We start from the raw sequence: 17,230 nt of genomic DNA on the forward strand, positions 1-17,230 counted from the left end.
GATAGGGCAGGGGCAGCATGAAGGGCTGCATCTCAGGCTCCCAGGTCTCACTATTAAGCCACAATAGCGGCAAGAGTGTGCCCCCCCCCCCCTAACAATTTTTACTTCGGACAAACCCTCATTGGCAAGGCACACCTTAGCTAAGCACCACACTACCTCCAACCAAGCACAATCACTGCCTGTGGGTCACACCGCTGCCTCTTCTCCAGGGTTACATGCTGACCAACCCCCCGCACGACCCAACGTCCACAGCGCACACAAAAGTGTCCCTGCGCAGCCTTCAGCTGCCCTCATGCCACACACTCGCTTCATAGGCACACCACCCTCATGTCTATTTATAAGTGCGTTTGCCATGAGGAGGAACCGGAGGCACACACTGCAGAGGGTTGGCAGGGCCAAGTAGCGACCTTCTTTAAAAGGGGGGGCAATAGCCCACAATGCTGTTGAAAATCAATGACAAATTGACGTTCGATCTTCATTCCAATAAAGTGCCAACCTCCGTCAGGAGCTGCAAACGTGGGCATGGGTTACATAGCTATGGGGAATCCATGTGCCCACACAGTATTCATTCTGTCTAGGTGTCGGATAGCTCAATCGACACCGCAAGGGGAAAGCCATCTGCACTCTGCCCCCTACCCAAGTCAGTCAGTGTCTTTGTGCCAGACAGGTCAAACAACGCGATGGGAAGTCTGTGTGCACCCACAGCATAGGCGAGCAGAAGGAACCAAAAGAAAGTAATAAACATGAAGAAATTACAGTGCCCAAACATGGCAGACTTACACAGCGCCGAGGACATAGGCCTTGGCCAACAGCTTCAGCAATCGTAGGCATGAAGCGGACTTCGATGCTAGTTCATCTGCAACGGCCTCATTAAATCAGTTACGTTTGTTTTCACCTCTCCAATGACTGGATTAGCCAGGAAAAAGTTCTACAGCCCCACCACTTATAATTATTTCACGCTGTCAGCGGTATTGTAACGCTAACTCCAGGCAGAAACAAAGAATACGGAAGGCTGCAAACAGGCCTAGCTGTGCAATACTGATGCACTGCAACTCCAACCAGACACCCAGTAAATTTCAGACGGTCAGAGGTAGCCCAACGAAGGAGCTTTTTATTTAAACTTTTTTGAAAAAGAATACATGCTATATAGCGTGTATATGACTTTCCCTCTATCAGTGACTGTGGCCGTACGCTGTGCGTGAAGTTCATGGCAGACACAAACCGGTGTAAGAAATTATGGAATTATTGGCGGACAGTTGGAGGCTGACAGCGGTATTGTAACGCTAACTCCAGGCAGAAACAAAGAATACGGAAGGCTGCAAACAGGCCTAGCCATGCAATAGTGATGCACTACAACTCCCACCAGACAAACGGTAAAATGCAGACGGTCAGAGGTAGCCCTAAGAAGGAGCTTTTTTTAAAAAAAAATTTTTTGAAAAAGAATACAGGCTATATAGCGTGTATATGACTTTCCCTCTATCAGTGGCTCTGGCCGTACGCTGTGCGTGAAGTTCACGGCAGACACAGACCGGTGTAAGAAATTATGGAATTATTGGCGCACAGTTGGAGGCTGACAGCGATATTGTAACGCTAACTGTAGCCAGAAAAAAATTATATGGAAGGCTGCAAACAGGCCTAGCCGTGCAATAGTGATGCACTACAACTCCCACCAGACAACCTGTAAAATGCACACGATCAGAGGTAGCCTAATGAAGGATCATTGGGGTTCTTTTAGACAGGATCATACACTGCCACTGTCCCTGTCTCAGCACCACTTTCCCTATACTCTGTATTACAGACTGCAGACTTAGAATGCTATAGCTGTAATAGCCTGCACAGCCCGAGATGAAAAAAAAATGTTTGGTGCAAAACTGCTCCCAGCAGCCACAACAGTAATGCACACGGTCAGATGTGGCCCTAAGAAGGACCGTTGGGGTTTTTGTAGACCAGATCCTACACTAACATTTTCCCTATAGCAGCAGCACCACTCTCCCTGATCTCTCCCAGTGTGTGTCTGAGGCGAGCCGCGGGCGGGACCGCTTTAAGTACTCGGCGGTCACTTGATCTCACCAGCCACTCACTGCAGGGGGGTGGGATAGGGCTGGCACGTCACAGGAGGAAGTGGTAATGCCTTCCCTGCATGTCTATTGGCTAAAAAATGGCGCAAAACATGCAGGGAAGGAAATGGAATTGACTCGAGTACCGCGTGGTGCTCGTCTCGAGTAACGAGCATCTCGAACACCCTAATGCTCGAACGAGCATCAAGCTCGGGCGAGTGTGCTCGCTAATCTCTAATAGATAGATACAAGATAGATAGATAGATAGATAGGGGATAGATAGATACAAGATAGATAGATAGATAGGGGATAGATAGATAGATACGAGATAGATAGATAGATAGATAGATAGATAGATAGGGGATAGAAAGATAGATATGAGATAGATAGATAGATAGATAGATAGATAGATAGATAGATAGATAGATAGGGGATAGATAGATACGAGATAGATAGATAGATAGGGGATAGATAGATACGAGATAGATAGATAGATAGATAGATAGATAGATAGATAGATAGATAGGGGATAGATAGATAGATAGATAGGGGATAGATAGATAGATACGGGATAGATTGATATGATGTTAGATGGATAGGAGATAGGAGATGGATGAATGGATAAACGGGAGACGGGAGATAGATTGATATGATGTTAGATGGATATAAGATAGATAGATAGATAGATAGATAGATAGATAGATAGATAGATAGATAGATAGATAGATGGATAGATAAAAGAGGGACAAGACAGACACACACGCTTTCCTTTTCAGCATAAGAACGGTGGTGAGCACTGTAATGCTTATGGGCCAATCCACAAAGGATAAACCATGAAGTTGGGCTTGTCACATGATCTGTGGATCGATCTCACATTCCATCTCTAAGAAGTGGAGTTGTTATGGAAGTATGATATACCTGTATTCTCACGTCCTGCCTTTATAGAAGTATGATATTGCATTCATAAATCCTGATCATGCCGGATTTAATAATATTCATTGGTTTCTTGGACAAGTCATGAAAATGCAGCTATGATCCCCTTATCCTCCTTTATTGAGCAGGTTGTGCCATTAGTATTTGTATTCTTTGCCTGTCCCTACCCAGACTCTGTGGCTGCTGATGGCCCCAGGAGTTGAGAACTGTTTTGGAGTAATACTGAGATTACTAACTAAGCTTATGGTTCATCTATGGGGTGCAGACCACAGGTAACCATATCTCCAAAATCGTGAGGAGATCCAAAGTCCAATGCATGCGCTTCTATTTTTGTATAGGCTGAAGCCAAGATCAACTGAACTAGTAATCTCTCTTCTACCATATTTAGTATCTGTAAATACATAAATTGTGTTATGGAAGATGGTGGTTATAGCTTCCCTATAAGAGGCTTTTCTGAGAAATATGACCAAAGTATTGAACTATATTTTCTTCCTGAAGGTTTTGGCATCCAATCGGCCTTCCTCCCTCTGCTTTCATGAGTGGGAGGTGGAAGCAGTGGCTGGGTAACCCTTAGGATCCCAGGGATGCAGAACTCCCTTGTCAGAACCCAGGCGATTGCACCAGATACAGGATCTGCCGATCTCCTAGCGCCCAGACTTCTGCACCGCTGTAACCAATAAGAACGGCTATCCTATTCTTCATTCTATTTGTTTTTGCAACTATCTTGTAAATACTCATGTTCCTTTTCCCTTTGTATATTAACTTTTAATATACTTATTAAAAGCATTGCTTTTTTTGTAATTAAATCTTACTTTATGAAGAACAATCCTTGTTGCTCTATATAAATAAAATCCTCTAGACCCTGATAGGCAGGTAATTTTGATTGCTGGGGTGCCATGAGTGCCCATACTCAGTATATGATTGGGCTTTAGGTGGCTGGCCCACCTTGCAGTAAAACAGTCACTGGTAGCAGTGAGTATTCTTGGGGCATGTAGCATGATGTCAGGGTGTGACTTATACTCCATCTTTCAATGTGTGAAGGATTGATGAGTGAAAATAAGTCAACCCCGGCAGACTTGTCTGTATCATGTGCCATGATGAATGGTGTCGTGAGCGGTACACTTCAGTGTTATCCTATTACTGACGGAAGAGCCACTAGTGATCATGTGAATATAGGAGGTGAATGGAGGACACAGGAGCCGCAGACTGAGGGCTACAATACATAGTGGAGGAAGGAGAGTTCTTGGCCGCTGATGACTGCTGACATAAGGTCCTCCATCCAGCGTTATGCCTATTGTAGTTCCATGTGCTGCAATAATCACTGATTTATGACATGCCATAAAGCGAGGACATTACTCAGGGACTCTGCATTTCTACACAATAGATTAGGTGCCAGTGGACGTATTGTATAGCTGCCGCCATTCGTGACCTTCACCGCACACAAGAGGCGGCTTCTCATGATGGCACTTATGGATGTTAAAAAACAGCCGGGGACATTTTCTCCCCACATTCACCATGTACAGATGTTATACTAATGCTCTCTGGATGCGTCACCCTCATCTCATCTTCTTACTCTTACAGTTTGGGTCATAATTATCTAACAGACACGTCCTGCACCCAGTTGGCATCTGTTATAAGGAATAACACATCCCTGAAGAAACTTGACCTGTCTATGAACCGTATGTCTGGTCCTCACTTCACTGACTTGATGGATGCTCTATACAGTCCAGCCTGCAGGATAGAGGAATTACTGTGAGTATACGAGACGTGTACAGGATGAGACATGTGGGGGCACAAGTTATACATGTACAGGGTGAGACATGTGCGGGGCACAAGTTATACATGTACAGGATGAGACATGTGGGGGCACAAGGTATACATGTACAGGATGAGACATGTGGAGGTGCAAGTTATACATGTACAGAATGAGACATGTGGGGGTGCAAGTTATACATGTACAGGATGAGACGTGTGAGGGCACAAGTTATACATGTACAGGATGAGACATGTGGAGACACAAGTTATACATGTGCAGGATGAGACATATGGGACACACGTTATTCTTGTACGGGATCAGTGTAAGGTCTTACTGGCGCTGGATTGGAGCCCAGGTGTATTAGCCTAGACAGACTGGAGAGTAGTCAAGAGGAAGCCGAGTCGTTAGCAGGTGGTCACGGTTGCGGTAAAGAGGATGAGGCATGAATCGTAGTCAAGTGGAAGCCGGATTGTTAGCAGGAAGTTGTAGTAACAGAGGAGTTGGAAGCAGTGGGACTTGATTACAGGCTGAGAGCTCAATAATCATGCACTGAAGGAGTGGCAAGTCTGGGCTTATAAAGGAAGTGCAATTAGAAACAAAGGCTGGCTCAGGACCAGGGGGCAGGAACTGGGTAACTGGGAAGTGTAGATCAAGGTTAGGTTTCAGCACTGAAACTGTCCAAATCTTGATAGTCTAGCAGAGAGCGCTCTCAACTGGAATGCAAGAAGTTGTGGGTTTGAACCCTGACAATGAGACATGTGGGGGCACAAGTTATGCATGTCTCATTCTGTACATGTGGGGCCACAATTTAAACATATACAGGATGAGACATCTAGGGGTGTACAAGTTATTCATGTACAGTTTGAGATGTGGGGGACACAAGCTGTACAGGATGAGATGTGGGGGGATTACATGGGTTTTATCCTATTTTATGCTGCACACTATTGTTTTGTCTATGAGATAATCCACTGACTGCACTCTGATATGATATCACTACTAATGTATCTCGTCTCCTCTTATCACTTCTTTCTATGGTGTAATTACAGCTGGTGCTGCACTAACCACGGAGTCTGAATACGCCCCATGTTATCAACATATCCCTCATTGCTCTCCTTAGGGGACATCACACACAGAACAAAGAGAAATGATGGAGCTTCATGGCATGAGGGAGAATTCTGTACTAATAATCAAGTAAAATCCAAGATGGTTAAACCGATACATAAACACAAGATGTGTTTTAAGCAGCTTCATGCATCTCACATCATATTGTTTGACACACAGATCCTGCCACATATGTAAAAAACGAACCAAATCAGAAGTTTCCAACAAGGTCACATGACCAGAAACATCACAAAGGAGATTCTACTGCAAATTAATAAATGGGCCTGACTGATGAGATGTTCTCATTAAATACCATAAGACCTATTGGAAACACAACATCCTGAAAACTGTGGTAGTCTGTGCTTAACCCCTTATTGACTGCTCATACATTTTTTGTTGGCGGCTGTTCAGGGGTTTTATTCTGCAGTCTTTTGACTGCACTGCATCAGAAGCCTGGCATTGGAGATCCATGCCAGGGGGAATGGGTGCCAGGCTTTTAGATGACCATCTGGCCCTTGCTCTAACAGCCTGGACCATAGAAACCACAGATGCCTGCTTTTTAACCCTTTACATACTGCAGTAATACAACCTCAGCAGGGCAAAATGCTGACAAAGGGAGAGGGCTACCTCTCTCAGCCATCGGAAACTCTATGATGTGTTCATGGGGTCCCACTGGTTTGTCATGGCACCTGGAGGCTTGAATATAGCCTCCATTCCCGCCAGCTATGGTGACATATGAAACTCTGCTTCATAGGGCTTCAAAGGCTTTCTCATACTGAACTATTGCAGTGTATTAGAATAATGAAAATATGGTGATAGTAAAGTACCCTTGTAGGAAATAAATAAGAAAGTTAAAAGTTTTTTTTTTTAAATGTAATATAAAAGTGCCAAAACCCCACCTTTCCCCCTTTTTACTATGTAAAAAATTTAAAATAAAAAAAAATCACGTGACATTGCTGCATTCGTAATAACCCAGAGTAAAGCGTTAGAACATTATTTTACCTGCACAGTGCACACCATGATAAAAATACGAAAAACTTGTCAAAAATAATTTATTTTGACTATCTCGCCTTACATAAAACATAATGGAAAGTGATCAAAACATTGCATAAATCAACAATTATTGCCATTAAGAAAAGAACTGATCCTGCAAAAACAAACCACTTACACAGCACTGCTAAAATAAAAAAGAAAAATGTTAGGGGTCTTTAAAAAAAAAAGTCTACATTCAAAGTGTGAAGTAGTTACAAAACAATAACCCACTATATGAATTTAGTATTGACATAATCTACCGGCCCGGCAGGATTAATTTAGCATATTTATACCGCACAGTGAATGCAGTTAGAAATAAAAACCATCCTGGAATTGCAGATTTTGTAAATCTCTAGAAAAAAAATGGAACAACAAGTAATCAAAATGTTCATCCTACAAAGAACAAGCCCCCATATATCTCTCCTGCTGGCACCAAGCTAGTCAGTATTAGCTTAGTTTGCATAGGAGACAGACATCCTCTTTGGCAGTCTTCAGTATCATATTGGACCCAGGACATACCAGGAGGCAGAGCTCCCCCTGTTACCCCGCTGAGGGGGGCAAACAGAAAAGTTTCATCTCTTCTATTGTAGGCCATCGATCTCAAAGAAAAGGTGGTGCATTCAGGTAACATCTCAAACATGGTCCACCAGCCATAGGGTCCGCTTTCTTTTTTCGGTACACTCCAACACTCCTTCCCTCTTGAAAGGCTAGTGACTGTTGGAAGAGACACTTGTAGAGCCGTGGAGTTTGTGGTCTGGCAACAGACTTTTCTGGGGCCACAAGAAAACTTGTTCCCCCAGTTAATGAGTGATGCAATAGGTTAGTATAGTCTTCCCAAAGTAAGTGTTCTCCCTATTCTGTAAGCGCTGTGGAACATGCTGGTGCTAAATAAATAAAATCTTGTGTGAAACTCTCCATCTAATTCTATCCTGTGATAATGTCTTTCAAGCTGTGTATCAAATCCTATGCTAAGGGATACTGTCTACTGAGCCCCAATATCTAATCCTATCCTGCATGATTCAGTACTCTGAGCAGTGTATCTAATCCTATCCTGTATGATATTGTTTGCTAAGCCGCAGTTGTACTAGAGTCCCACCAGCAGTATTCTTCTGCTGTCGCCACCTAACAGACTGGCAAGGAAAGGTTTTGTGTCACTTCAATAAATTATATTTTTCATCATAGCGGCTGAGTATAGACATTTATATTCTACTCACAATACACAGAAGTACTGGTATCTGTATCTGAGGGAGACTAATACAGTCCACTGCCCGCTATCATAGTGCCAGCATCCTGTGCCACTTGTGGGGGCCAAGAGTCAGACAGGGGGATCACATGATACACCCAGCTCTGGTTTACTGCTCACTATCCATGTCAGGTCTATAGCAGCACAAAGTATTTAGCATCTCCTGACCATGTGAGCAGCTGTGACCGGTATACTTCAGTGTTGTCTTATTAGTCAGGGCAGAGCCACGTGTGACATGTAATAATGAGAAGACTGGAGGTGAATGGAGGACACAGGAGCCACAGACTGAGAGCTACAATACATAGTGGAGGAAGGAGAGTTCTCAGCCACTGATGACCACTGACATAAGGTCCTCCATCCATCTTTATGACTATTGTGCATCTATGTGCTGCAATAATCACTGATTTATGACATGCCATAAATTGAGGACATTACATATGGATTTTGTATTTCTAGACCATGGATTAGGCGTCAGTGGACATATTATATAGCTGCTGCTATTCCTGACATCCAGCGCACACAAGAGGTGGCTTCTAGTGATGATACTTATGGGGGTTACTAACAGCCGGGGACATTTTCTCTCCATATTCACCATGTACAGATGTTATACTAACGCTCTGTGGACCTGTCACCCTCACCTCATCTTCTTACTCTTACAGTTTGGGTGATAATAATCTATCAGACATATCCTGCACCCAGTTGGCATCTGTTATAAGGAATAACTCATCCGTGAAGAAACTTGACCTGTCTGGTAACCCTCTGTCTGGTCCTCACTTCAGTGAATTGACGGATGCTCTGTCCAGTCCAGCCTGCAGGATAGAGGAATTAGGGTGAGTCTAAGAGACGAGTGCAGGACAAGACATGTGGGGGGTACAAGGTATACATGTACAAGATGAGACATCTGGGGGCACAAGTTATACATGTATAGGATGAGATGTGGGGGGGCAAAAGTTATACATGTACAGGATGAGACATGTGGGCATAAATTACACATGTACAGGATGAGACATATGGGGGGTACAAGTTATACATGTACAGGATGAGATGTGTGGGGGCACAAGTTATACATGTACAGGATGAGACGTGTGGGGGCACAAGTTATACATGTGCAGGATGAGACATATGGGGGGTACACGTTATATATGTACAGGATGAGACGTGTGGGGACACAAGTTATACATGTGCAGGATGAGACATGTGGGGGGTACACGTTATACATGTACAGGATGAGACGTGGGGGGCACAAGTTATACAAGTACAGGATGAGACATATGGGGGGTACATGTTATACATGTACAGGATGAGACATATGGGGGGCACAAGTTATACATGTACAGGATGAGACATATGGGGGGTACAAGTTATACATGTACAGGATGAGACATATGGGGGGCACAAGTTATACATGTACAGGATGAGACATATGGGTTGGCTAAAGTTATACATGTATGGGATGAGACATGTGGGGGCACAAGTTATACATGTACAGGATGAGACATATGGGATGCAAGTTAAACATGTACAGGATGAGAAGTATATTGGGTTTTATACTATTTTGTGCTTCACAATATTGTTATATCTATGAGATAATTCACTGATTGCCCTCTAATATATGACATCTCTATTAATGTATCTCGTCTCCTCCTATCAGTTCTTTCTATGGTGTAATTACAGCTGGTGCTGTACTAACCACAGAGTCTGAATACGCCCCATTCAGTGCGATCGCAGCATGTAAGATGCTGAAAGAGAGGGCGCCCTCACCCATTAGATACCTTGCGATGTGATCACAGGGTCTCGATGGGTTGCTATGGCACCTGGAGTCTTGAATGTAACCTCCAGGTCTGCCAGATACTGTGGTCTATTAGGCTCAGCCTCTGTATGAGCTTCTAGGCTTTCTAATGCACAGCTATACAGAAGTGTAGTAGTAGAGATGAGAAGGCCTGGAAAAAAACCTGGAAAGTTTAGAAAAAGTTTATTTTCTTAAAGTCATTTTTTTCGGGATAAATTGAAAACTAGTATGTGTAGAATATGTTATTTTTCAGTGATAACTAATATATCTATGACACGGTATTCAAACTATATAACACAAACACCTTAATGAAAGTTTTCAGAGACATTTTGTACAGTCTTAAATTATTGAAAAATTTTCTCATCTGGCAAACAAATCCTGGATTAGAATTGAAGTAACACTGTACTTCTCAATGCAGTTCTCAAACAGGAGAAAGATGAATTTGTGCCACTAGGGGGCACTACAGGGAAAAGCCTCCAGTTTAGTTTACTTATATACATGGTCGGACAACCTACAGTTGAATAATTGTTAACATGCTGGAGATGATAGCTTCTGTTCTCCTCTCAGGCATTAACTGACAGGTAAGAGAGTAAATTGGGCTGACAATTTAGTTTCTATTTTGTAGCCATTAAATGACTCCTGTTAGTGTTCTCCACCATCACAGCATAACATTTATCTTTAGTCTGCTCAGTAAATAGGTTTTTCTTTCCCTCCTCTCAGTAAAATGGTGAGGCTGACATCTAGAGTTTGGAAACATTTCCACAGTGCAATTTCCGCTGAGAGCAAAGCTGCAATTTGCAAATATTGTGAGAAGAAATATTCTTTACCAAATGCTACAAGGATGATAGAACACATTCCTGCAGGCCAGAGGGGCACTAAAGACATTAAACATACTTTATGGAATAAAATCACAGAGGTGAGGAAAAAGAAAAAACAAACACATTATTCACTGAAAAAGCCAAAAATACAATACCTGAAGGTCTGCAAAGCAGACACGGTCGCCATAGGCACGATCGCCATAAGGCAGGCACAATCGCCACCGGCACAATCGCCGTAGGGCAGGTGCAATGGCCTTAAGCCCTGAAGATATGCTCCCCAATCTGGGCTGGGTTGAGTTGGTGACTGCATATTAGCCTGCCAGGAACAAGCTGCTCCTCCACATTATTGTCTGGCTAACTGCATATCTTCAGGGCTTAAGGCCATTGCGCCTGCCCTACGGCGATTGTGCCGGTGGCGATTGTGCCTGCCTTATGGCGATCGTGCCTATGGCGACCGTGTCTGCTTTGCAGGCATTGTATTTTTGGCTTTTTCAGTGAATAATACTTTATGGAATAAAATGATGAGGACCAGAATGAAAGGGCAAGTAGCTTTTCCTTCCAGAGTTCTAATTCCAGAACCACTATGTGTGCTGCTTCTGGATCATTACAAAGTGTTTTTCCACCAGCAACATCTTTAGGTAAAGAAGTGTTACAAACCGCAGCTTCACAAAAATACACAAAACCTTCATTTATAGACAAAATGACAGCTGATAGTCAGGAGGAAATTGATCATGACCTTACAAGAGCAATATATGCTTCTGGATCAGCATGGTCAATAACTGAAAATGCATATTGGCAGTAAGCTTTTAACCCCTTAATGACCACACTTTTTTTAGTTTTTCCATTTTCATTTTTTTCCTCTCCCCTTTTAAAAAATCATACCTCTTTTATTTATCCATCGAAGTAGCTGTATGAGGGCTTGTTTTTCGCAGGACGAGTTTTTGTTTTAATGGTACTGATTTCATATAATGTACTAAAAATCTGTAAAAAAAAATTCTAAGTGGATAGAAATTAAACCTGCCATCTTTCGGTGCGTCTTGTTTCTACGGTGCACAAACTGCAACAAAAATTACATAATAACTTTATTCTATTGTTCAGTATGATTACTGCGATGCAAGACATACAGTTTTTTTATACTTGTATTTGTTTCAGATAGTTATTTTTTATTATTTTCTGCTGCCATCTTCTGAGCACAGTAATTTTTCTATTTTTCCTTCGACATAGTTATGTGATGGCTCATTTTTTGCAGGAGGTCCTGTAGTTTGCGTTGGTACAATTCTGAAGTACATACGACTTTTTGATCGCTTTTTGTTGCATTTTTTCTTTGAGACAGGGTGACCAAAAAAGCGCATTTCTGGCGTTCCTTTTTTATCTGATGATGTTCACTGTGCGGGGTTAATAATGCAATACTTTGATAGTTCGGACTTTTACAGACACAGCAATATCAAATATGTATTTTTGTTTTATTTAGATTATATAATTATAAAAATGGCAAAAGTTTTTTATTACTTATTACTTATTTTACTTATTTACTTATTACTTTTTTTTTTTTTAATAATTAGTAAAACTTGATCTTATGTAAACTTTAAAAAAAAAATCCCCACAGGCAACTACAGCCTGCTATGTTTTGATCACTCTTGTAGTAAGATGTAATGCCTTAGCATTATATCATACTGCTGTCAGGCCGACAGTCTATCAAGCCACCCCACCGGCATGGCTTGATAGACATTCTGCCAAGACAGCCCTGGGGTCTTTCAGAAGGCCCCTGGCTGCCATGACACCCATACGGCTCCCTGCGATATTATCGGTACCTCTGAACATCTTTTGGGGAATTTATATTCCGCTGTCAGAATTGTCAGCGAGGGGGGCGTGGCGTAACCTACAGACCGAGCAGACGTGCTGTCCAGGGCTCCTCAGCCAAGTTAGAAAAAGAAGTTTCCCCCAGCTCTTCCGATCCCCCTGACGCCTTTCCCTACACCCCACCATCATCCCCACAGGACCGGGAACAAATAGAGAGTTCCACGATCGCCAAGGCTGCATATTACATCAGAGGCCTAGCGCCAGAAGAAAGCCGGGGTCTAAACTTCCGAGCCGGCCAGAAGCGCGCGAAGCAGCGGAGCACCGCGCACAAGCAGCACAGCCTCCCTGTCCGGCTGGAGACCCACCGCTTGGCCTCGGCGACTACCAGGCACACCCAGGAAGCAGAGGTACGTGGGAGGCACTTACCGAGTCCCCGCAGCAGTACCATAGGTCATCGATCTACTCACCACCGGGAGCTGTGATCTCCTCTAAAGCGCTGGTCCCGGCGGAGCTTCACTTCTGGTCCGTGAGCCCCCTGGAACTAGCGGCGAGACAGCAGCACCTTACCCTACCGCTGGGAGTCCATAGCGTCCCACAGGAGAACTCAATCCCCTCTTTAAACACCTCAGAGTACCGATAGGGGACCCCACCAAGCAGCGACCGCCATATTAACCACCTAGCGGCGGGAAAGCTCACACAGCAGAGCCCCCTATTAACCCCCTGCAGCCTGGAGGACTTTGACTTGGTCCCTGTGGAAAAACCTCCTCAAACCTCCACAGCTATCCCCCCCACGTCATAAACTGCAGCCCAAAACTCGCATACTGGACTCGCATACCCTCCCCCAACAGCTACACAAAGTTACATCTCAGAACACTAAAGAAGCCTGCTATTAGGCTGAGAAGCCTAAAACACTGCTGTCTTCCCACCATCAAGTGGCCACAAAAGAAAATCGTGGTCTGAAAGCCGCTGTGGACAAGCGTGTCCCACTCAACTACCTGGGAAGTTCGGATCCCTCCCTCCCCACGAGCGGCTGGGAGCTCCAGCTCTAAAAACACAAGATCCGACGACAGTCGGGCCCCTTCCCTACCCCCGCCGAGGGGTGCACATCAGAGACCCACCCCATAAAAACTAGGGGTGAAAATTACAAACTAAAATCTAACACCCTCTACTGGGAAACAATGCTATATGCATAGCTTAAACTAATGCGGGGCGAGCCTCCACAAGACCTCAGCACAGACCCTTTTTTCTTCAAGATTGAAAACTAAGCACAAAAATGGTCAAGACCAACAGAGAGGAGCACAGATTAGACGGGAACCCCAAGACTAAACAAAAACCAAAACGAAATGGATAAATATCTCAAGAAAAAACACAGCTCTCCAGCTGCTCAGAAAAATAAAGCCATAACTGACACTCAGCCAGATCTAGATATAGAGGGCTCTATATAGGCAGACCTGTATTGTAGACATTCTTGTAGCAGCAGTATAGGCAGACCCCTGTAACATTTACGTGGCAGAAGTATAGGCAGACCCCTGTAACATTTAAGTGGCAGCAGTATAGGCAGACCCTAGTAACATTCTTGTAGCTGCAGTATAGGCAGACCCCTGTAACATTTACGTGGCAGCAGTATAGGTAGACCCCAGTAACATTCTTGTAGCAGCAGTATAGGCAGACCCCTGTAACATTTACGTGGCAGAAGTATGGGCAGACCCCTGTAACATTTACGTGGCAGAAGTATAGGCAGGCCCCTGTAACATTTAAGTGGCAGCAGTATAGGCAGACCCCAGTAACATTCTTGTAGCAGCAGTATAGGCAGACCCCTGTAAAATGTACGTGGCAGAAGTATAGGCAGACCCCTGTAACATTTACGTGGCAGCAGTATAGGTAGACCCCAGTAACATTCTTGTAGCAGCACTATAGGCAGATCCCTGTAACATTTAAGTGGCAGCAGTATAGGCCGACCCCTGTAACATTCTTGTAGCAGCAGTATAGGCAGACCCCTGTAACATTCTTGTAGCAGAAGTATAGGCAGGCAGACCCCAGTAAAATTTCTGTAGTAATAGTATAGGCCAACCTCTGAAACATTGGGGTACCATGAGCGTAGGTGAAGGCCGGAAAAATTAGTTGGATAAGAGTGCAGGCGTGGGCCCGAAAAATAAGTGTACCAAGAGTACAAGTGTACCTCTGAAAAATTTATCAACCGAGAGGGCAGGTGAAATCCCTAAATATCTTTTGAAAGATACAGCTCGCTGTTGCTTAATTTGTAACAGAGCCTGGAGGCAGCCCTTTTGAAAAAATTGGTTCCTGTTAAAGTATCAATACTTTTGAAACTTTGAAAAATTGTAAAAACATTGGTTGATGAGCCTTTTTGGCCGCAGAAAAATTGGCCGGTCAGCGCGATGACATGTTTCAAGAGGAGGAGTAGCAGGAGGAGGACTAATGTCAGAGACAGATTGACAAAGCTAAATGCTCCGGTTTTCCGGTGATAGGGAAGAGTGCTTTTATCTGCGGTTGCAGCGAAAAGAATCTTTAGGTTCTGCTGCTCTCCGCCGGTTGGAGAAGAGAAGTCTGGGGAAATCCCGGCTTTGTTCATCTTTATGAGTGTAAGCATGTCGGCACTGGCAGTTGACAGGTGGGTACACTTGTCCATGATGATTTCCCGAGCTGCACTAAACACCCTCTCTGACAAGACGCTAGCGGCAGGACAAGCCAACACCTCCAGGGCATACAGCGCAAGTTCGTGCCATGTGTCCAGCTTTGACACCCAATAGTTGTGTGGAGCAGAGGCATCACGGAGGATGGTGGTACGATCAGCTACGTACTCCCTCACCATCTTTTTACAGTGCTCCCTCCGACTTAGCCTTGACTGGGGAGTGGTGGTGCAATCTTGCTGGGGAGCAATAAAGCTGGCAAAGGCCTTGGAGAGTGTTCCCCTGCCTGCGCTGAACATGCTGCCTGATCTCCCCGCCTCCCCTGCTACTTGGCCCTCGGAACTGCGCCTTCTGCCGCTAGCGCTGTCAGATGGGAAGTTTACCATCAGTTTGTCCACCAAGGCCCTGTGGAATTGCATCATTCTCCTACTCCTTTCCTCTTCGGGAATGAGAGTGCAAAGGTTCTCCTTGTACCATAGGTCGAGGAGGCTGTGTACCCAGTAATCTGTGTTGGCCAAAATGCGTCTAACGTGAGGTTCACGAGAAAGGCAGCCTAACATGAAGTCAGCCATGTGTGCCAGGGTGCCAGTACGCAAGACATGGCTGTCCTCACTAGGAAGATGTCTTTCAGGCTCCTCCTCCTCCTCCTCCACAGGCCATACACGCTGAACAGATGATAGGCAAGCAGCATGGGAACCCTCTGCAGTGAGCCCAGCTGTCCCTTCCCCCTCCTCCTCCTCCTCCTCCTCCTCCAAAACGTGCTGAGATATAGACATGAGGGTGGTCTGGCTATCAAGCGACATACTGTCATCCCCCATCTCCTTTTCCAACCACAAAACGTCGGCCTTTATGCCTTGCAGCAAACTCCTCAGCAGGCATAGCAGCGGGATGGTAACGCTAATGATTGCAGCGCCGCTGCTCACCATCTGGGTAGACTTCTCAAAATTTCCAAGGACCTGGCAGATGTCTGCCATCCAGGCCCACTCGTCGGTAAAGAATTGGGAAGGCTGAGTACCACTACGCCGCCCATGTTGGCGTTGCTATTCCACTATTGCTCTACGCTGCTCAGAGCCTGGCCAACATGTGGCGCGTAGAATTCCACCGTGTGGGCTCATCGCACAGCAGTCGATGCTCTGGCAGATTAAACCGATGTTGCAGGGTCCTCAAGGTGGCAGCGTCTGTGGTGGACTTGCGGAAATGTGCGCAGATGCGGCGCACCTTGCCGAGCAGGTCAGACAAGTGCGGGTAGTTTTTCAGAAACCGCTGAGCCACCAGATTGAAGACGTGGGCCAGGCATGGCATGTGTGTGAGGCTCAGCGGCGAAAGCCAGAGGTCAGTCTGCTCTGTCAGACCCTGTAACAGTTCGGAGGCCGTGTGCCTCTTGTCACCCAGGCTGAGTAGTTTCAGCATGGCCCGCTGATGCTTGCCCACCGCTGTGCTGCCGCACCGCGCCACACCGACTTCTGGTGATGTGCTGCTCACAGTTCTTAATTGAGAGGTAGAGGTTGTGTAGGAGGAGGAGGAGGGGGAGGGTTTAGAGGAGGTGGCATAGACCGCTGCAGATACCAACATCGAGGTAGGACCCGCTATTCTGGGTGAGGGTAGGACGTGTGCGGTCCCAGGCTCTGCCTCGGTCCCAGCCTCCACCAAATTCACCCAATGTGCCGTCAGGGAGATATAGTGGCTCTGCCCGCCAGTACTTGTCCACGTGTCCGTGGTTAAGTGGACCTTCCCAGTAACCGCGTTGGTAAGGGCACGATTGATGTTGCGGGAGATGTGCTGGTGTAGGGCTGGGACGACACACCGGGAAAAATAGTGGCGACTGGGGACCGAGTTGCTGGATGGGGTCGAGAACAGCGGAGATAAGGGTGTGGGTGCAGGCCAGGAGGTGCTCGTGCCTGTGTCCTGAGAGGGGGGTTGGATCTGAGTGGCAAGTTGGGGCACAGGGGGAGAGGCAGTGGTGCGACCCGGAGGCGGTGAACGGCCTTCGGCCCACCTTGTGGGGTGCTTGGCCATCATATGCTTGAGCATGCTGGTGGTGGTGAGGCTGGTA

At 45.4% G+C, this 17,230-nt stretch overlaps 2 protein-coding genes across 2 annotated transcripts in view; both read left to right on the forward strand.

Moving 5' to 3' along the window:
• LOC136632018 (NACHT, LRR and PYD domains-containing protein 3-like) overlaps positions 1 to 17,230 on the forward strand; it is a 1,080,175-nt gene that overhangs the window by 510,112 nt on the left and 552,833 nt on the right. The gene's annotated exons all lie outside the window — the stretch shown is intronic.
• Positions 1 to 17,230, forward strand: part of LOC136632016 (NACHT, LRR and PYD domains-containing protein 12-like) — a 238,338-nt gene that overhangs the window by 150,693 nt on the left and 70,415 nt on the right. The window contains exons 7-8 of the mRNA XM_066606552.1: positions 4,572 to 4,742; positions 8,782 to 8,952. Of these exons, the coding sequence (XP_066462649.1) occupies positions 4,572 to 4,742; positions 8,782 to 8,952 (342 nt within the window). The remainder of the gene's footprint in view (positions 1 to 4,571; positions 4,743 to 8,781; positions 8,953 to 17,230) is intronic.

The sequence above is a fragment of the Eleutherodactylus coqui genome, chromosome 6 (assembly GCF_035609145.1).
Source record: "Eleutherodactylus coqui strain aEleCoq1 chromosome 6, aEleCoq1.hap1, whole genome shotgun sequence".
Lineage (NCBI taxonomy): Eukaryota > Metazoa > Chordata > Amphibia > Anura > Eleutherodactylidae > Eleutherodactylus > Eleutherodactylus coqui.